Here is a 23,232-nt window from a genome sequence, read left to right on the forward strand (position 1 = left end):
AAAGAGTGGAATTTACTGGGGCTGGTCTGTAGGTATATGTTCCTACAAAAGCCCAGTGTCTGTTCTTAACTAATGTTTCAGTCAAAGACAGAGAGGGAGACACAGAGAGAGAATGTCACTGCTATGGTTTGTCAATTAATTTGGTGCACAAAAAAAAACAGCTCCCATCTCATTGCATGTGAGACTTAATATTTCATAGATCATATCTTCTTTAAATAGGTTTTAATTTCTTATATATGCTGCAATTTCTTACTGTTTACTTTTGTACTTACTACTAACAATAAAGATAGACAAATAGATAATGAAATTAATAAACAAACAAAAAATAAAACAAAAAACAAAATCAGTTAAACCAAAGATCACATTATGTGCTCTTATAATTAAGTCAAGGGCGTATTATTGTTGGTTATCAGTAGTGGTGTATTTATTTATCCAAGTATGGCTATCATCTTTTATTAAATGCTTACTAAACAAATAAACAGATAAATGATTCAGGATTTAAAAAAAGATTACAAATGACATCTAATGGAGTAAAATGAGAGCTAGTAAAACTCTCTAATGTAAACTTAACAATGAGTTAAAGTAACTTCACTTGAAACATTAAAAAACGTAAAAGTATAATACTGATTTCAATACATTTTGGGGTTTCTTTTTGTGTGTTTGTTTGTTTTAGTTTTGTTTTTACCAAACTTGTGTATGAAAAAAAAAATGCATGTATGGTTTGAGAATTAAAGCTGGAAGAACAGAAAATTTAGTCTTTTGGAATAACACCTGATGATAGCGTTTCACATTAACATAGTGACAGAGTTAATGGGACACACTTTTAAATGCAGGGAAGTATTATAAACCTCCTGGGTGTAACAACAGCCTTTACTAAACCAAGGCTTCATCTTACTCCAACCTGCCCATTTATGTAGTACAATGTGATGTTTATATGTACTCCATGTAAAATAATCTAAAATAATGGTTGTTGCATATCATATTTGCTGTATTTGTTGATACTGCTTTTTAATTTATCTGAAATGTATTGTCTTTCTTTGAAAGCAACACAAAATACACAAAAAGGTCTTAGTGTATATTAGATGGCAGCAATCTCAGGAAATGTGGAGATTAAGAATAAGTAAGCCCACTTCAATAGTAACTCATGCTGTTAATGTGTCCAGTGTAACCAGCAGGAGATTGTGGTTTAAAAAGTTTGAGCAACCAAAGTAATAAGAGTGTGACAAACAGGCAGAGAGAAGGTATTGTCTTACAACAACAAGGCAAAACCACACGGTCCCTTATTAGCATGCATAAACTTATGATGGCAGGTATAATGTAAGTGTGTTTGAGGTTGGGGGTGTAAATAAAACCAGGCAGGATTACATGTGCTGCTGGTTGTTTTCAATAAATACTGTTATCAATTAAGTTTTCTTTTTCTTATTTAAACAAGGACGGAGACCGGTTCCAGAGGAGCAATTTTACTTTGCCCATCTTAACACTAGCGATTCAAATGGACTCCCCAATCTAAGTCGCAGTGGGTAGAAATTGATTTTGATCCTCCTGAGAAGCTGGTCCATATCATTCACTTCTTTTTTTAGGCAAGTTGCAGAGGGAGGCAGATATGAAGTTTGAAAGGCATCAGAGAAGCAGGGTGGGCTATTGTCACAGCCCAGTTTGCTTCTCCTCTCGACTGCCTCTCTATTCAGTGTGGCACTGCTATGTTACGATAAGAACTATCACCTCTGGTGTGACTGTGTGTGTGTGTGTGTGTGTGTGTGTGTGTGTGTGCAGTGAGAAAGTCTCATGCATCTTCCACACCATCCAATCCAAGACAGCTTGCAGTTCAAGCAGTAGCTTCTAAATGACTGGAAGCTACTGCTTTAGTCTGGTGATGCATGGCAAAGGAGACATTACAATTAGATATATTTAACCCTATACACTCTGAAGATTGCCATTCAATCACAATAGAGTAAGGATGAAGGAAAGTCTAATTTGTATTTTATTGGGGGAGATGGGGAAATGAAATATTCAGAGTGCTACTATGTAATTTAACACATCATTCCACAATTTAAGCATCTGGAAATGAGGTGATTTGGTTTGCAATAGATACAGGTATCTGGCATGATAAAATAAATGCAAACATGGAAGTTGACGAACAAACAGATTTTTAAAAAAGAAGCCCCGTGTAGAGTTGCATGTAAAAGCACAAAGGGCAGAACAGAGAAGAAATATGAGGATGCTGTGTGAGGTCGTTTTGCGTCACAGATGATCCTCTTTTTAATTCCAGTGAAGACAAATCACAACAGACAAACAGGAAATAAGTATTAGTATGATTAGTATGACTCTGCATGCCATGAATTTCCCGAGGATATCATTATCTCCAGTGACATTTCAGAACTTGCCAGAGTATCATCAGGTTTATAAGGTAATCAAGTGATAATTGTTTATATATTCATGGGTACATTATCAACACTAGCTGCCAATAGCTAACCAGGGACTTTTTCAGTGCTATCAATTTGGCAAGATGTAAACAAATTAAGACACAATGTTTCAGGAGCGAATGCTTATGGGTGATATTACATTAAATTAGTGATCTCGCTGCTGTCATACTGATTCTCAGACTGTTGGTGTTAGCGTGTTTCCGTCTATCAATAGAAACATTTTGTCCTACTCCATGTCCCAATAAAAGTCCCATTTTACATATAGCTTGCAACAATAAAGGATGGGGTGCAAAACTACCCATACACGTTCACAAATTAAATGTTGAAGGGATGGAAGGAAGGGAGGGTGTTGACAGGACATAAAAATATACGTTATGAGTTTTACATTAATTTAAATGCTATGCAACATCTGGCCACTAAGGCCTAATGCTGACAAAGATTTTTACTGGTAATGCTCATTTGAAAACACTTAGATTAAGCAAAAGGGAAAATAATCACTACTTCCATATCAGTTGTAGTGTAATAAAAATACTGCTATAAGAAAATAGTGAACACAAGAACATGGATAAGGTTTGTTTCTTTATTGGATGCAATGCAAGTCTGCAGAGGCAAAATGTTTAACAAGCTTAAAAGTTTCCCACACTGAGGGCAACAGTATCCTGATGATTCAGTGCAGGTTTCCTTTTTTTTTTTTTTTTTTTTTTTTTTTTTAAAGTAACTCGCATTATAAAATAGGTCAGCACAGTTCTTATTGCCCTCCAGGAATCTACAGGTCAATACTAATGGAAAAGTGTGTAGTGGCTAATTTAAGGAATGGCAAACACAACTCGTAGAGAGAGGTTTTTATTTTCTTTCTTTGTTTTTTCAAACATCTGACATTTCAACCTCTACATTTCTGTTACTTCACAGTTATATCAGTTTGGATCATTTCAAAAAGACATGGGAACAAAACGATATCGGCTAACCAAGAGTGGGAAGATGAACGAAAAAATGTATGTGTCAGTTCAACAGTGAGGCTTATTTTAACCCTGTGCAGGAGTACAAGCATGCATAAACACAAACTTGCAGACACTCATACTATCATTTGCTTTAGTCAATTTGTGGGAATGAGGGTTTAAAATGAATGTCAGTATGTTAAAGATAAACTTTTCTGATTTCCCAATTCGTATCAGTCGAAGCGACATATGCCGTTTAATGGTTATGGATATACACACAACAACAACGTGCATGGAAAGACATAAACATGACACATCATCAACTTCTGCCTATCAACTCCTGCTTCTTTTGCTTCTGCACAAGGATGGGGAGTCATTCATTTTCAAGTCCCGCTGTCCCCATATCGCACACATTCATCTTTCTCCCATATGCACTGACAAGCGATCCATTTGGTGACTGCTGCAGGTGAGAGAGGAAATGTGGAAAGTGAAATAGTGTGATTTGCTAAAGAGTAAAAAGCATACTGAACTTTATTGGTGATAGCAGGAACTGCATAGTGGAGATCACAGCCTAGACCTAGCTTCCAGGTATGAGGGTGGATATGACTAGTACAGAGTTCCCTCTGGCTGCTGCTGTACATGACAAAAAGCAAGGGAAAAATGTAAAACTAAGCTATAGAAAATCATTTGAGACATATGTGAAAAAAGTTCTAGGGACTCGTGTTTCCTTTCTCCCTGTGTAGCTTTCAAACTAGTTCCTGGTCAAACTCCTGTACATTATTTTTCCTTGGCAACCTTTCTCCTCGGGACTTCTTTCCCTGAATGGTCTCAATTCCAACCCCACACTGTCCTTCTTCGTGTCAAATTAAAGTGATGGAAATGAACTTGAGGAGACGCTAATTGCAATTGTCAAACCAATCTAGGTCGAGGCTGAAAGACAGGGGCTCCCTAGCACTTCATCAGTCTTCATTAATATTGAAGGAGTTTGGTGAGGAGCAGGGGGCCATCGTAATCTGCACTCATCTAACAGTGCATCAAAAATTAGGAAGCTGGGGAGGGCAGGGACAGAGCCTGAGGGACAAATATGCCAGTCAAAAAGAAGTAAGAAGGAAGATGTCAGAAGACAGGGATTGCGTGCAGAAAAGGGATTCTGCTTACAAATGCAAGGGGATTAGCAATTAAAAATCAAAACTTTATACATGCTGATTTAAATTGCAGTACGTTAGTAAGAATGAGCCACCAGGTAAAAATATAATGGATGGAAGCATCAACAGTAATCAGTCATGAATTGTATGCAACAGACTTCAGTGAGCTCTGGTTGTGAAGACTGGTTTGAGATGAGTGCATCAGAGATGTGCACTGAAATTCAAGGCGCATGGGTTAATTTTTTATAGTCACAGGGTATAATAAATAGCACGAGTTGTTCTCTCTCTTGTAATGCCAGCAGACCTACTGCACAGTAGTAAACACAGGTGTTACTAATGACATTAATGAATGCTCTGTTCTGTTTAGGTACAAAGGCTTAATTAATGTGATTAGTAACACCTGTGTTTGCCTACTATTTCAGATGAAATTGGCCGCTCTGAAATATACACTTTTAATACCTGTTAAACTAGCTACGGTCTATCATGTAGCTCCACGAAGAGAAACAGAGAAGTAGAATAAATAATGCATGAGACAAAAGACGTAATAAGTAATTTTTCAACCACAAATACTATTCCTCGGGTAACAGCGAAGAAATGAGCACACCTGTATTTAATAAGCACTTCATGATAAACCATCACACCATTATTTCCTCATTAGTTTAAATGACTCATCCGATGATAAAACATTTAGACAGTTAAGACCCGAGAGTAATCTGGCCACATAATCTTTTTCATACTTAGTGAAACGGACGGATGGATTTGTTTACATCTGATCAGATAGGAACTGGGGCCTGGATTATTGATTCTACAAAATCAGGGCACTGCAACATATTGATAGTATATTGTCATGGTGGAGCCCATCTGTTCAATCCCACCTCCAAGACTATGACAGCTGAGATGGGCTCAAGCCCCACCACAATCCTTAATTGGATAAGTAGTTAAGAAAATAGATAGATATTTTGGTTGATATGTTACATGTTAAATATGCGAATGAGAATGTAATATTTTATTGCAATCTAACCATTAAACATGCTCAGATCACTTCTTCACTTTTACCAGAGAGGCCTATGATTGAAATCATGACATCTCTGAATAAAATCCATGTACTCATAAAGTAGAACAAGTAAAGTAATGTGTCAGTATTTTGTTTACTTTCCTTTATTGATTCTTATAATTTTTTACATAAAAAATCAATGTTTTGTTTACACTTCTTCTTTTTGAGCAGTTCTGTTTTGTAACTTTGTTCATATAAACTATTAAAAACCCTGTTGTTGAAAGGTTATGATGTCCATTTATAGTAATTTGTTGTATTGTTTTTATACTTTCCTGCTCTTCAACATGAAGAAGTAAAAGCCAACATACAGGAAAAGCAAACCCTCCCCACATTTTAAAATTAAAGCTGGAGGCAGAGAAAGCACCAAAACCCCAGAACAGAAAAAGCATCAATGACAAAACAAACATGAGAAAAAACAAAACAAAAACAAAATAAAAAACAGAAACTGTGAAATTAAGAGTCATAGGATAGCGATGGGATGCAAAGCTGCTTGCAGGTGCATGGCAACCACAGACAGGTTAAATAACATGACCTATAAGAGATTTCTGAGTTTGCCAACTCAATGGGCATGGCCACCCAGCATAAGAATAGAATAGCATAGAATAGAATAGCCCTTTATTGTCATTGTACATGTACAGCGAAACTGTGGGTGCTCCACACCAACTGTGTCAGAATAAAATGTAAATAGTAGACAGCAGGAGTTATTTAGAAACAAGATACATATATACAATCAAGAGGGATAGCAAGCCAAGCTGTGCTTGACCAGTGAAATCTAAAATACAAATCAATCAAAATGTTACCAAAGTGAAAGTAATCTATATTCTAAATGCTCAGAACAATATTCGGTCACGTAATATTCTGTATTGCCTGTTTGCAATGCGTCATGTAAAATACTGCCATCTTGTAGCAGCAGTTTGTTGTTGTCTGTAAAAGCTAGCTTGACTATCCACCATCAGATCTGTTGCATCTGTCATTTCTGACAGATATATGAATATGCCCACATCCAACTGACAATGGTTAAAGTATTGTGTGTGAAGCACATTGTACAGGGTGGGCCATTTATATGGATACACAGTAATAGCATGGGAATGGTTGGTGATATTAAAGTCCTGTTTGTGGCACATTGGTATATGTGAGGGGGCAAACTCCTCAAGATGGGTGGTGACCATTAGAAGTCGGCCATCTTGGATAAAACTTTTTTTTTTCAATAGAAAGAGGGCCATGTGACACATCAAACTTATTGGTAATGTCACAAGAAAAACAATGATGTGCTTGGTTTCAACGTAACTTTATTCTTTCATGAGTTATTTACAAGTTTCTCTTTGTTCACAGCCATTGACATGTCGAAGAGGTTAACACCTGAGGAGCGGATCGAAATTGTGTTGATATCTGGTGAATGCAGTAACCGGGTCATTGCAGCAGATTTCAATGAAAGACACCCTACGAGACCACCCGTCTCCCATGCTACAGTTAGCAAACTGCTTGCTAAGTTTCATGAAACTGGTTCAGTGTTGGATTTGCCAAAATGTGGACGCAAGAAAACGGTCACTAATGAAGAAACATCAGTGGCTGTCCTAGCTTCATTCAGCAAGAGCCCACAGCGTAGCACTCGCCGCATGTCACTGGAGAGTGGCATTAGTCGAACATCCCTTCGGCAGATATTAGCTACTCCCAAATGGCACCCTTACAAACTCCAGCTACTGCAGCATCTCAACGAGGATGACCCAGATCGGCGCACAGAATTTGTAGAATGGGCAAAACAAAAATTGGAACAGGACCCTTAGTTCACGCAGAAGATTTTGTTCAGTGATGAGGCAAACTTTTATGTGAATGGTGAAGTTAACAAACAAAACCACCGCTATTGGTCTGACACTAACCCACATTGGATGGATCCCTCCAAGACTGTTGGAACAACAAAAGTGATGGTTTGGTGTGGTATATGGGGTACAACGATAGTGGGTCCATTCTTCATCAATGGAAACCTCAAGGCCACTGGATATTTGAAATTGCTACATGATGATGTGTTTCCCTCTTTATGCACTGAAGCTGGCACGTTCCCTGAGTTTTTCCAGCAAGATGGTGCACCACCACATTATGGGTGCCAGGTCCGAGCATTCCTAGATGAACAGTTTCCTGGAAAGTGGATTGGTCGTCATGGGCCAGTTGAATGGCCCCCAAGGTCTCCCGATCTGACCCCCTTAGACTTTTATCTTTGGGGTCATCTGAAGGCAATTGTCTATGGTGTGAAGATACGAGATGTGCAGCACCTGAAACTACGGATACTGGATGCCTGTGCTGGCATTTCTCCTGCGGTGTTGCTATCAGTGTGTGAAGAGTGGGAGAAGAGGGTTGCATTGACAATCCAACACAATGGGCAACACATTTAACACATTTTATAAGTGCTCAGAAAAAATAAAGTTACGTTGAAACCAAGCACACCATTGTTTTTCTTGTGACATTACCAATAAGTTTGATGTGTCACATGGCCCTCTTCCTACTGAAAAAACAAAAGTTGTATCCAAGATGGCCGACTTCTAAATGGCCACCATGGTCACCACCCACCTTGAGGAGTTTGCCCCCTCAAGTATACTAATGTGCCACAAACAGGACTTTAATATCACCAACCATTCCCATTTTATTACAGTGTATCCATATAAATGGCCCACCCTGTAGAAAGCTTGTCCTCTTTGATGGAGAGAAACAGTTTACTAGTTAAGCTGCTTGTGGATCACCTTTGACTGCTCCAAGATCAGTAATGCGCAAATGACATTGATTTTTAATCCCCAAGAAACAATTTGTCTCTTGCTAACCACCTTGGACAAGATGAGTTATCCACTAGCAATTAGAGTCCACTGTTTTAATAGGTTTAAATAACTCTAATGCTTTAACAAGGTGTCTTTAATCAGATCAATCAGTTAACAGACATAGGACCATAAATAAACCCCCATCTCTAACTTTTGAAGAATCAATTTAGCACATTTAACATTTGTATTTATTTGGTTGCTATTTGTAAAAGAGCATTAATGGATTTTTCAGATTTCAAAACATTATGTGGCTATCTTCTGTAATCATGAAGAGGAGTAAAAAAGTGGGAAAAATAAATCAGCCCAACCCCATCATTTACTTGGAGTCCCTTGGAGTATTTAAACTTTCTGTTGTACAAAAATGAGCCATACCAGCGTTTAATATATGTTCTTTTTTTCATTCTTTATATAAAAATGAAATGGAAATATGGAGTTTAAAGGGAAAAATCTTAATTTGAAATTTTTTTTCCTCCATGTTTCTATCTTCTTCTAGATTCTCGGTTGTCATCCTAACACCACATGTTATTATTGAAAACCAAAGACCTGTTGGAAATATAAAATGTTCAGTTTGTAAATTATGATTCCATAATTTATTTACAACTACAGGCAAAGAGGTGGGAAATCAGTGAACTGTTGTCAGTCTGATAAGGCAGCTTATCACCGCATTAATATTGGGGAGAAAATTACATGTTTACTAATGATTGCAATGGCAAGACAAACAATCCAATCTAACTGTGGTTGTGGGTTCCTACTGAGCCTGGGAAGAGAGGAGGAGAAGGAAAAATTAATATTTCATAATCAGTTCTGTTTATGAGCGCACACAAGAAAGTGACATGAGAGAAAAGAAGGATGCAAAGTGTGTGCTTTCTTCTGCATCCACCCAAAAAACAATCACAGTATATGTTCAGCTGGGAACAAGATGTTATTTGTTTTAAGGGTGACAAATTATTGGAATTTAACTGGGAAGGTGTTTCAGTGACTTGTTTGGCTGCCACAACAGTGTGGATGTGCTGAAACTTTACTGGAGGGATAAAACACTCCAAAAGATGCTGGTGGTAGAGAATACTGTTTAACACTATAAACCAAAATCTAACACAGACTCTGCACTAGCATACTGGGGGCTTCCCATGATGAACTGAGTATTTCTTGTTCACTATGTGACTGTCAGTCACTATGTGTTTAAACACCACTGTACATCTAATCATTAGTTATTATTAATCTCAGGCTGCCCCTCCCTGAGTCTGGTTCTACTTGAGGATTTTTCCTGTTAAAAGGGAGTTTTTCCTTCCCAGTGTCATCAAGTGCTCACTCAAAGATTGTCGTTGTTTTTTCCAGTTGTATTGTAGGGTCTTTACCTTACAATACAAAGACTTGTATTCAAGTCTTGTACAAAGTCTGACTGTTGTTGTGATTTGGCGCTTTATACATGAAACTGAATTAAACAGATGGATAGATAGATTTGTGTTTGTGTGTGTGTTGTATGTGTATGTGTGTGTGTGTGTGTGAGGGATGGGGATTTAAACACTGACAATGTAAAAATTGCATGTGGTTAAAGCTCACAGTCTAGGTTGTTGGTGCAAATGTCCATATGTGATAGAAGGGAGAAAGCCTCAGTGCTGAAAAGCAGTTATTAATCACAGTGCAAGCGTTGATTCATCAGTTGTTGAGGCAGTTTGGAAGATAGAGTCTATTTACTGCTAAAGTTGTTTGAGGGGCTTTGGGGAGGCAGCCATCAATCTCTTGGCTATCTTCAAAAAGAAGGAGCCAATGCACAGGCATCAGTTTCAATCACCTCCCAGAGACAGGTGGTATGGTAAGCTGCTGCACAATAGTTTTGTCTTTACTTCTCTACTTCTTTACCTCAAGGTGATTTTTTTTCCTCCCTGGGGAAGCATGTTAATAATGCTTTTTATCATAATAATAATAATATTCTCTAAAAATAAATACTGCACCTTGCCCTTTTGCTCCCTCGGTGTTTGGCACCCCACATTGCTAATTAGCATCTTCAATTAACCCACATTAATTGCAAGCCATAGAAAGGTGGAGGAACCTGGCAAGTTAGTGCCACAGGGAACTGCTTTGTAAATGATTGGTGGTGTAATACAGGCGTGTAAAAAGGGGTTCTGTACCAGTGCTCTTTTAACCTCAATCTACAAATAACTCTTCAATGTAATCCTATACACATGACATTGTAAAAAGCACGGCTAAACTAGAGAACTGATGTTGTTTTATAGTGCGTGGTGGTCCCGTGTAGATAAACAACAATCACACTTGGTTTTTGAGCCACATCTTTCCCCCCTACTACCGTTTTTCATCTAAGTCAGTGGGGCCCATTATCTCTGCAGGAGTCTAATGGTAGCACTTTTGCATCTATTGCTCCCTCTTTCTTAATATCATCTTCGTTTTGTTTTGCATCACAGGGGGCGTTATCAGAATTGTGCTTTACGATGTAAAACACTTAATGACTTTGTTTTGGTGCTTTGATCAATCTTGGCGTTTTTGTGTCCGTTCAAATTAAATACAAAAAACAGAGGACTTTTTTACATAAAAATGTCATATCGCAGTATTAACTTCTAAATCATCACAGTAAGGAGCAACATGTAAAAAATACAGAATGCCTTGTTGGAGGACTACCTCACTGGCAAAGCCTCCTTAGCCCAGTTCATTCACACAGCACTATTGGACCATTAATGCAGTCAGCACTTTAGTGTAACACCAGGGGAGCTCCCAAGACCCCCAGATAGACCGGAATCAATTGGAGTTGGATGCGTTAGCAGTGCAGAGCGCAGCCAGCATAGTCTTGAGTTGGTGTTCATGAGAAGTGAAGTGCTGATAGAGGTCACTAAGAGCAGCTGATTTCACCAAAAAACAGAATGCATGTGTTTTCTCTTTTTTTTTCTCCTGTAAATTCTCCTGCAGTTACCACCTTCTAACTCTTCATTACTGCACTATTACAGTTTGGCCCTCAGTGGAGCTGGGACCTTCCATCACCTGACACTCAGTTTGTATGTGTCCTCTCAACCAAAGTGAAAAAACGCATTCATGTAAGCAATTCCAAGAGTGTACTTACCACAGTGTTAGAGCACAGTCTTTAACCACATTTTGTATCCTAGTGTTTCTTTTTGATAACAATAGTGTTAGATTGTTTCAAAACTATACTTTTCTTAGATGGTCCAATTCAGTTGACTCACCTGCTCAAGTCTTGGGTATAATTATATGAAAAATGAAGCAATAAAAATAATAAATATCTTCGAGATTAAAGCTGAAGGCTCAAAAGTGAAATAAAATGAAATGATGACCAGCTCCGTGGAACTTTTTCACTGTAGTCTGTGATTCGCGTTCAATCAAAAATGAGATTTGAAGGATCAAGTTATTTGGATTTTGATTATTCTGTGCTTCAGATCACAATGGTGCGAGCATACAATCAGTTAGACACGCTGAGTAGAGAGGAGGTTTGATTACCCGCTGATTAGAACAACTTTCCTCTCCTCTTATCATTGGTGAGATAGACACTAATCCAAGTGCTGATTGGTAGAAAAAGATCTTAGCACAAAGCATTCTCTGGGTAACAAGGTCATATGAGAAGAAAAAAAAGACAAAGTTCACATTAAGAAGTTTAGACTCAGTAACTTGTGAAAAAAATGAGTATTTGTATTTCTATTGTGTAGGTAAAAAGACAGATGATAGGCATTACTAGTCAAAAAGGAATATGTGAATCTTTTAAACAGAATATATAGGCACATGTTATTTTATTCAAATAAAAATATATTTTCTCAAATGTTCAGGGGGAGTGATTTTTGTGTACTATTTTAAGAAATTTGGTGGTTCCAATCTAGAAGCCTATAACTTTGCACTTAAAATGTGCCAAAAAAATGCGGTCTATTAGTTGACGGTATCATGTTGTTTTTTTTCCCTTACTCTGAGGAAGGTGAGGTCACGACTGCGGTCAATGCTTGTGATCTCGAGGTTGCCCATTACAACTTCACAGCTCTCATAGTATTTCCTCAGAGTGCGATACTGCTGCTCCAGGTCCGAAAGCGTGCTCAGCTTGTTCTCCGTTCCAGCACATACTACGAAAAGAGAAACAGGAGAAGAGAGATAAGTCAGTTGTAATCCAGCTACATTCATTTTTTTTGACTGAGGATGGGTTTGGACATTGCCCCAAAACACCACAATGCTATTGTTAAAACCTGTATTTTGGATTTCTAACAAAGTATAAAATGTTTTGTATGTATAAAAGGGTTTTAATGTAGAAATTTAAATAAGGACAACAATTTAGGAAAAGACATATAAACAGCTTGTTTTTCAGCACCACACCTGTGCTGTGAAGAATCTAGAGTGTTGTCATGTGACTAAGCTGGCCATGTAACACGATGCAGCCACTGAACCACTACACCACAAGGCCTTCCTAGAGCTTCCCTTGGTGCCTACAGGGCAGATGAGAGCTCTTTAGTACCTAGCTGCGCTGCTCACTTTAAAGGTAATTAAACAGGACCATTTCCACCCATCACATACCTTGCACACTCAAGATGACACAAGCCATCTGCCCTATCAGCTGGTGTTCCCTAGTCTAACATTAAAACACACATGTATGACTGCATGGACACAAACAGATAAATCCCAAGGTTTGTGGCTAAATCTTGAATCCCTATGAAATTAAACATCATTTGCCGTTCCTGCCCACCTATATTCCTTTACTAGTCTTAAAATATAAGCCACATTCACAATAAGGTATTGCCTTAGTGTTTTCACTTACGCACATTTTGCAAACCTGCTGATATAAACCCAAGTTACAGATGTACATTGACATTTGCTCCTTTTGAAGAATTAGCTTCATTTCCACACACTGTCATGGCAGTGTGGTTTCTCCCACCTGCACCCTGTTCACGCTTGATAGCAGTGAAGCCATCACTGTGACCGAGGGGTGGTGGGTCCTTCCAAGAGTCTTGTCACACTGTCTCCCTTGAGCTGTAACCTCTCTCTGTGAGCACATCCACCTCAAAAGATCTTTACTGATGCTTTGCATTTCAATCCCACCCTACTATGTGCTATACCGCAGTCTCCATCACATACCTTAGATCACTCTCAGTCCAACTTGCACTCTGTCCACTCTGCTAGCAAAACATATGCCAGAACTCATTTACACTGTTATCTTCACACAGGCACAATGCAGAAAAAAATAGTTCTTATTCACTCCATTGATTACACAATAGATATATGTGAGGAGAAAAAGATTCAACCTCAGGGCAACAAAGGCTCAAAAGACAAATGAAACTGTGTTTAAATACTTCCACATCTAAGCAGATATTAGATAAGTGGAGCTATTCTTCTATGACCTGGACAATACCCATTCTATCTGGGGCTGATTAGCTATGTTGCGCATAGCATTCCGTGCTGCTCAGGAATGATATATAGCAGACCTGGGTGTTTTCAATAACAGTTAGCGTGGGCTTGAGGGGAGCGGGGTGGAAGTGGTGGGGGCAGGTGGTGGGGTGGGTCATAAAGTGAAGATAGGTGTAATAAACTGTTATTGCACCCTTGAGGCAGAGCGCCGAGATCAGAGGAAAGGGGCATTGTGGCATGTGATGATGTGATGTCTGGTGAAATTTACTTTTTTTGTACCCATTTGCAGAGCTTCAGTAAGTCTGCTGACTTTTGAAACCTGTCTAATGCAATGTATAGAATGTTTACATTTTTTTTTTCTCTTTTTAAATGTGACTTCTAATGACCTACCACGAAAGCTCTGCATGAGCTTGAGATGGTGCTGGCTGCCAAGTGAACCACAACTAAACCATCTGTGCATTTATACTGTAGAGGATGTGTGAACTGTTAAAGGTTTACTGCAGAGCCCGGTGCTCCAACTGGTGTAGACTCTTATGTCTGCATGTGTGTGCGTGAACGTGGGCAGGCTGTAAACAATAGACCTCAGGATGTATTTTCCCCCTCTCATCGCATGATCGAATCCATTTGTCTCCATGCTCAATACGTTACATCTGAGTCCGTATGTCACACTAAAGGTTGCGTAAAACAATTGGACAACCTGCCCACCCATGAGCACAAGCTATAAGATGCTGAATTGTCAATTGTTTAACATACTGCCAGGAATACAGGAATACACTGCAAGAACAAATGAATCTTCATACTGTTTAATGCTTATGGCTATTCCACAAAAGGAATTCTATGTCATCTGTTTGATATATTTCACTCTCTGGCACTCTCAATGCTGAGAATGCCAATGAGTTTAAGTGTCTTTCTTCCATGTATGAAGGATAATTGCCTGTGAGAGTAAATTGATGTGATGTGTTTGCGGAGAATTTCACCTCAGAAGTGATACATCATAGCGATAAATCATAATAACACAACATTTCCCAATACATGTAATTAATGAGACTGTGTGCCAATGGGGAAAAAATGCACACGGCTCAATTTCTATGGTCTCGAACAGCATATAAAGGCTTTTGCAGCAAAGCTTGCATTTAGTCAGATAATGCAAAACCCCATATTTATCAAGTAAATAGATAAACAGACAGAGAGCTCCCATGTATCTTTGACAGACAGCCGCCAAAAAAGACGACAATGCATCTATCACCGTTTGACACGATCAAAACCTTCAGCAAAGAGTAAATTCTTTACACAAAACAAAACAATGTTTAAGTCTTTGCAAACAGGCTGAAATGCCCCTTAGCTGTATTTTCATCCATTTTAATTTCATAAATATCCTCATCAGGATTACACGGGAACTTTAGTGTCGTGATTTCTGATCCCTTCTCATTTCATTTGGTTGTGCACACAGCAACTTCATCAATAGTGCCTTGTGCGACTATTGAATGCCTATAAAGCTGGTGAGCCTCCGAGGTTTATAGGCTCCTGCCAGTGAAGCCAGCAAAAGGTCATCCCAATAGCAAATAACTGACCGAATTAAATAAAGTTGCAAATGTCACTTCCTTGAGTAAACACTGTCAATAGCTGAACTTCGTCAGCGTGAACTGAATAAATAGGAGTACCTTGTAGAAATAAGCTTTACACAGTGGAAAATACTACATTTTCTGTCAGGCACGTTGAATAAAGTACCATATTTGAGGTCAGAGTTGTCCTTTGTCCCCTAATGTCTCCCAGATGAGCCTCAGTGGCTAAGTGTGAGTTACAAGCCACTGCCTCGGATGGTAATCATGGCCTAGATTATCGTCCATCTGCTGAGCAGTTTAATAAGCATCAGAAACAATAACTAGATGAGTGTTCGTGATAACGGCACGGTCCAGTAACACTAACCTCTCGTTGCCCTCTGAGCTCTGGTCATCTACCAACAATGCTGTCGCTGTCTCCATATGGTCTACCATAAATTAGCAATCGTGTCATCAGTGGTGCATATTTCCAACACCTTGTGAGAGTTTTCCACAGAGGATAACTTGCTGTTGCTGTTATGCACTCTCGCTCCCCTACAAAAGCAGACAGCATTGCATGCATTTTAAATATTAAAACAAATACTATTACTGGTACTATTTAGGCTCACCTTCTTTTTCACCTATTTTAACTGTATTTGCTTTCAGTGAACAAGCTCAAACACTTTGAGATTTCAAAACCAAAACAACAACAGAGAATGTATACTTTATGTTACTTTTTGTAATTGCAGTTTATCTGTATGTTCTCTGCCTCCTGCTGTTCTTTAAATCTGCTGTCAAGCTACAACTCCATAAACAAAAAAGAAAAAGCCAGCAATCCCAGTGTCTGATTTGGTTGTTGCCATTACTTATGATTACTGTTGCTATTAAAAGAGTAAATATACAATTATGTAACACAGCACAGCATAGTATAGATATCACACCTACTGAGTTAGTGTCATAAAACGTTATTAAAAATTGCTGATGACAAATTGCAGATTTAACTTTATTTCAAATGTATGTATTTAAATGTAAATGAAATGTATTTTGTAATCCAGTAATTACTATGGTGAAACTGTGCAGAACAGTGTGCTTCACTCTACCCTATTTTTTCTCTCTTAGCACTCTGCTCTCAGTATTTCAGTGGGATTTAAAGTTGTCTCCAGATGAAAAAAACCCACTGAAGTCACAGCGGAGTGATTGGCTGACACTGAAACACACCTCATTACCCCAAATCCTCTAGCTTCTTCTTCCTGACTGAGTCCACGACTGACAGTAGGTATAGTGAAAAGACTTCTAGACCTGCACTGACCTGTAGAAATGCTTTTGAGTTTGTCTGATCTTCCACTTTGGCTTACTCCTGTAATGAACACGTTATAGTGTGCAATAATAATAAAGGACACATTAAGAACCACTGAATGACTCTCAGAGCCCTCGCATTTTGTCTGCAGAGCCATCATCCATAGACATGGACTGCCACAGCACCTGGACTCCCTAGGAACACAGACCTGTTTATTGGTTTTAGCTCTGCCTTCAGTAACGTCATTTCAGTTTTGCTGTATAAAAGAAATTGCAGGTGGATGAGAAACTTCTTGTTTGACACCACGTGAAACTGTGAAAGCATGATGATATCCACAATCAGTGAGGCTTCCTGACAAGACTGTGTTCTTCCTGCTGTACTCTTGTCCCTGCACACCAACAGCTGCAGTGTGCAATCTGTCAAACTCAAATGTTTTCTTTGGCTGGGGCGAGTCCACTTACAGGTGGGAGATTAACTATCTGGTTGCCACGTGCGGTCCCATTCCATAACAAACAAACAAAAAAAGAACATCAGAGCATGTACTTCCTGTAGCAGCTGAAGAAGGTCAACCTGCCAAAGACTAAGATGGCGCACTTCTACACCTCCCCTGTCCATCCTCACCTCCTCTATCACCATCTGGTATTCTGCTGCCACTGCCAAGGACTACAGCACGTCATTTGTTCTGCTGAGAATGTGATTGGCTACAATCTGTCATGTCTCCGGGACCTGTACACCTCTAGGATTCTGAGGCGGGTAAGAAAAATTGCAGCTGACTTCTTCCACCACAAAAACAAACTCTTTGAATCATTCTCCCTCCAGGGTGGAAGCTGTGGTCTATCAAGTCCTCAACCTCAGGCCCCAAAGAACTGCAGATGGCCTCATCACCACCACAGACCTTCATGCCGCCCCATAGACACTACTTGTTATATTGATTTAAAGTCATGACACCTGTCACCATGTGTTGCATTAACATCCTTTTGGGGGGTTTTCTGGGCTGCTGCTTTAGCTAAGTGGGTGAACAGGGCCCCACATACCATATGGCCAGTGTGCAGTGACCTGTGTTCAAGTCCCCCCGCCTCTCCACTTTCCTGTCTACCTTTAAAGCAAAAATAGAGCCTTTTTTAACATTTGGGTGGTACCTTGCATTCTTATTTCGATTTCTAGAAAACTTGCCAGGCCCAAGGTTTTGCATATCCTCAGGGTTTCTGTTTAAGTTTTGGTTTTGGTTAATCTGTAAATAGTGTTTATGTGTTCCATGCATCTAGTCTTGTTTGTTAAATCTAAATGATGTAGTTTTAAGAAACTTATTGCAAAGTCTAGTACCAATTTTCAACCCAAACACCAAAATACCACTTTGCTCTGTTGCTGAGGGAACCTTCTAACTGCCTGTACTGATCCTCTCACCTATGTACCACCACCTCTTTCCACTGCATTAAGACATCACACAGACAGACAAGGAAATGTATTGGAAGATACAGCCTTAGCACTGTTTTCACTGGTCACTATAGTGTCACTAATCAGAGGTTCACACTCTTCCCATGATGGCAAATTGGCCTTATGGAAAAAAGAAGGAGTGAGTACTTCAAATATATGTTTGGACTGCATGTGGCAGACGTTTTGAATTCAATAATTAACTCAGAACAATTGTCTCAGAGCACAAGTGCATGACCACCAGCTGCTTATACCGCACCACACGCTATACCAATTATGCTTCAGCCATTGGAGGGCAAAATTAACTAGGTTTTGTGAAATGCTGAAAACAATATATGCATAATTTATGATGCATTTCAAAACTAAATAGCACTAGCAGCACCTTCTTCATTTTATCCTAAGCCTTACCAAGGAAGCGGTTGAAGATTTTCTTTACTGGAGAAATCAGATGCTGCTCCAGCAAAGATTAAAGCAGCCAGTGAAGGACCCTCCAGGGCTGCTTTGGGGGCTTTTGGCATGCACACAAACCACTATGTGGTTCCAGGGCTTGGTTTTTAATGCGAGTGAGGTGGATGATTAACCTCCTCTATGATAGGCCAGGCCAGACTACTCAAAAAGCAGGCATATTTTGCTGTTGAACAAAGAGAAATTGCTGACCCTCTTGTCAGGCAGCCTTTGTTCTCTGCTATTTCACTACAACAGTATTTTGATTAAGTATCGTTCCAACACAGTTCACTCATTAAGTTTGAGATGGGAGCTTGTTCTCACCTAGACTGTGAGACCTCTTACAGCTCAGCTAACTAGACACTTATCATTGTGTGAGGCAGTTAGATCAACTCTTTGTCAGAATGCACTCAGTTGTGGTGGAGACAGAGATGTTAATTTACAGTAAACTAAAAGACAGGTGAAAAGTGTTTTTTATTTGGACTCCTTCATGCTACTATTTCCTTTCAGCAGGTTACCTAAAATGTGCGTTTTTAAAAGAAAATATGTATTTAGACTGACTTGTGTCTGTGTATGAATGGATCCGTGTACTCTACTTAATAACAAATCCACCTGACTTTCCTTTTTAGCTTAAAGCACAACTTTTCCAGCCACTGATTTTTTTTTTTTTTTGAAGTTTTCCTCAGTGGCTTTGCCTTTGCTCTTGAAGTCTCAGAGGTTTCCTCCTAATACAAGGTGGAGTGAAATTTATGCTCTTTATATGCTAATAGTAGAAACAGTAAACCCCTGAGGTGGTTCATATCCCAACAGTCTGCTAAAGAGAGAGCAGATAGGCTGAGCAATGGGGTCAAATGAATCAGTTGCAAACTACCTTGGTGTGTATGTGTGCGCAGACACGGGCTGACAGTGTCGGCGTGTGTTTGTGAGAGGGACTGAGCACTTTGTACGTCTGCATCTATGTCGTGGCCTTAAGCTATTATGTTTTTAGCAACATGCCGACACACTTAAGTGATCCTCAGAGGCTCACTTCTAAAAATGGAAACGCACACATGTACCTACACACAAACACGTAGTGCTACTATTTAGAGATCATTTTGGTTTAATTTGTTTGTACTCACACAAGTGAACACATAAATCATGGAAGAACAAAACAAAAAGAACTGTTCCTTACATCTAGAAGAGGCTAACAATGAATTAAACATGCACACAGACTCGTACAAAAAAAAGCAACTTAAAGCTACAGCAGTAACATTTCTTATCATTATTGTGATTTTCCTATATATATATATATATATATATATATATATATATATATATATATATATATATATATGTGTGTATCAATGTTTTAGTACACCAACAAAATCTCTGACTAAAGAGGTGATAGAGGGTGTTATTTGTTATTTGATTTAACAATGAACAAAATCTCTCCTTAAATCACGGCAAATTACTCATGTCTATGGTCAACAAGTTTAACCAGTATTTTTTCATCACTCCCGCAATAAATCTTAAACTTGTGCAGCGTATCAGTGCGTCTCTTTTTGAATGTGTGTGATGCCAGGTTACACACATGGTTTAAAATCAGCCTCTCTTTTAAATTCCTCTGACTTAATAAAGTGTAAATAGAATATTTTCACCTTTGTGTGGTGTTCGCATTTTTGGTACTCTGCCAGTGTCATTGTATCAGGAGGAAATTAGACACACATCTGTATACATTTGCCTCTTATTTTGTCTTCTCCTGTCCTGTCATTTCTGCATACACTCCTTTTAGCCGTCAACCCACGACAGTGCATATGTGCCAGATACACTACTTTATTTTCTAGTATATGTGTATACCCACCCAGAACTGCAGAATGCTTTAGATATTCTACAGTATAGCTGCCCCCATGTGAGTTCTGTGCTTTCATAACGCATCAAAAAGTTACAGGAAAAAAAAGGACCGACAGGTATTCATTGTGTTAGGTGGTGTTATGTTTTAAACATAAGTTGCTGTGTCCAGGAAATCAGATTGGCTCCACTCACTTTCTCTACTCATACAAATAGTCACATTCACAGCAGGAGCAATACTATACTGTGTCTCCTATTGCTCCCCACCGAGGAGCTCTACTGGGGCAGTTGTGTGTTAAGCACATTGCCAAAAGGCTCCTCAAGGATAGTCGATGATGAGTGGCAGTATGTACCTCGCGCGCTTTACTTTTTCTCCAGCCTGTTTCCAGAAATTCTGGGGATAGGATCCACTGACCTTCAACATTCAAAGCTTTTTTTTTTTGCCGCTGGGTTTCCACTGCTTTTTGCCCTACTTCCTAATCCATTCTCACTCTGTCAGTCTTAGTTTAGGTCCAGGTCCTGGAATCCATTCTAGCCTCTATTCCAAATCCTGTTTGATAGTTTTTTCTCTTCTTTTTTTCACCCTGCATCTGGGACGACACTATCAATTAAGCTAGCAAGCGAGTCAAAATGTTGCCTCATATCCTTCATGCCTCTAGCACATACTGGTTTCCAGCCCCCATGTGTGGTCCTTCCAATGAATCTTAATCTCGTACCCAAACAGTTGCCATCAATTATCCTGGCCGCTACTGCTAACTCATCCCCTGCCTCCCATTTTTCCCCATTAAAAAAAGCCTTTTTTCCTCCTTGCTGTGACGAAATTGCCTCGCTTGCTTGCCTGGGAAATGATTTCTCAGCAGGTTCATGGACCCTGCGCTTTCCACAGGTAGGACATATGAATGGACGCATGTGTGTATTTATGTGTTTATTGTGCATGGGCGTTCAAGGACATACATGTCTGTTGGTCATGCACTGGGTATTAAAAACAGTTCCTCCCAGTAAATGTTCGTGCAACAGCTGATCAGCTCAGCAGTCCGGATGTAATTAAGACAGGGCAAAAAATATATTCATACAATGCAGATAAATATTACAAGAAATCAGACAATCAGCTTGAAACAACAGGGCATACAACTTTAAAATCATTCCATGTGATATTTACCCTTCTCAAAAACAATAGCTTGAATTCTTTATTCATTTGAGCATGCAAATATTTACATCAAAAATATTGCTTGAGGCAAACAAGAGTGAAATAACACATTTTTAGTGAAAAGTTAAAAAAATGCATCCAAGATTTTAAGGAAGAATTTAATTTTATGTCTGTATTTTTGCCTGCAGCACTGATCATAGTGACAATGAATAAGGGGTACTGTAGCAACACTGGTACTTGTAATGACTTAAACATTACTTCATTAACGCATCTCTTCCCTCAGCACTCAAATCTAGAATACATGTCTTGTTTCACAAGCAAGAATGTCTGTCTCTTTTCTCAGCCTTCCAGATAGTGAGAGATTTGTCATTCAGGGGACATACGACGGCACGTTACATATGAGAGACATGTCTAGAGTTGTCACCATAATAAAATCATTTATTTCATTAAACTGCTGGAACACACTGACAGGAAGACAGGTTGAATGTGTCAGTCATCAAGATGACGAGCAAATATTACTATACAAACTCTATTAATTTATCCATCCATCCATCTTAGACATTTGGACCAATAATGTGTAGTACCTTGACAAATGTACCATACAAAAATGACATCACATTTCTCATTTAAGAATCTGCACTATTGTTTGAAATATTTCAGCTACCCAGAGGCATTGCTTGCAGGCAAAGCCTATGAGAACACAGAAATCTAACTTGTTAAAGCTGCAATAATCCTAAGAACAGACTTTAGAAAAGCAATGCCCTTTGGTTGGAATTGTGGTTGAATTACAATGTACTTGCTCTTGTTTATATTTATTTTTATACACAGTATGTATTATTATTAGTATTATTATTATTACTTGTAGTCATTGTCCTTAGAATAGGTAAATCATATGATATAATGTATAATTGTTCTTTTGCTTTTATATCTTGATGATCATTTGAAAGGATTCATGTACATGATTGTCTAGTGAGACTGAGATTAACTTGTCTGACTAATTAAACTGATTAGAGCAGCGGTTCCCAACCTTTTTTGCGCCACGGACCGGTTTATGCCCGACAATATTTTCACGGACCGGCCTTTAAGGTGTCGCGGATAAATACAACAAAATAAAACTAGTATCGGTACCGAAAAAAAGAAGATTTATTCATAACACACGTGAAAAGACCCAGGAAAAACGAGTTAACGATAAAAAAGATAACAAAATAATGCTGAAAACCGATAAAAACCATACATTTCACACCTGAGCCTCAACTCTCGCGGCCCGGTACCAAACGACTCACGGACCGGTAACGGTCCGAGGCCCGGGGGTTGGGGACCGCTGGATTAGACAGTTTGTTGCACTTTCTAAAGAAAATAAGTTTTCCTACTGTTGACAGCTCTCAGTAATGAGTGACAGAAAACACTTAGGTCTTAACAGAAAACTTTGTAATATGTGTCTTGGATTGCTTGCACATCTTAGACGTATGAGTTGATGGTCTTTTTTTTTTTGCACCACACACTCTGAGAGGAGCTGATTGTGATTCTTTTGTCCTTGTCACCTTGCATTCTTTTTAATTTGCAGCAGGACCACCCTTTTCATCACGCCCAAGATCGATTATAATTTGTTTTAAGGCTTAGTGGATGAATGTAAATAGCTAGGCACTGACGCTTAAAAAGATATAAGCTAACACACAGGCAGGCAAAGCAATCAGCTGGGATGCACATAGTGAATTCAGTGTTGCTTGTAATCTATGTTCTTATTAGAGGAGGGAGCAAATATATCTTGTAATACAATATCAGACTCAGCAATGAATTACCAAGTGGAAAGCTGCAGTGGTCAGACAAAGGGGAGTGTCCTATCT

The 23,232-nt window shown here is 38.9% G+C and overlaps 1 protein-coding gene across 3 annotated transcripts in view; it reads right to left on the reverse strand.

Annotated features, from left to right (window-relative positions):
• The window catches only part of erbb4b (erb-b2 receptor tyrosine kinase 4b), a 305,024-nt gene that overhangs the window by 155,762 nt on the left and 126,030 nt on the right, over nucleotides 1-23,232 (reverse strand). For all 3 annotated transcript variants that reach the window (XM_084907994.1, XM_084907997.1, XM_084907993.1), the window contains exon 2: nucleotides 12,280-12,431. In XM_084907994.1, coding sequence (XP_084764120.1) covers nucleotides 12,280-12,431 — 152 coding nt within the window. The remainder of the gene's footprint in view (nucleotides 1-12,279; nucleotides 12,432-23,232) is intronic.

This window comes from Perissodus microlepis, chromosome 16 (assembly GCF_051167445.1).
Source record: "Perissodus microlepis isolate ML-2025 ecotype Zambia chromosome 16, ASM5116744v1, whole genome shotgun sequence".
NCBI classification, from domain to species: domain Eukaryota; kingdom Metazoa; phylum Chordata; class Actinopteri; order Cichliformes; family Cichlidae; genus Perissodus; species Perissodus microlepis.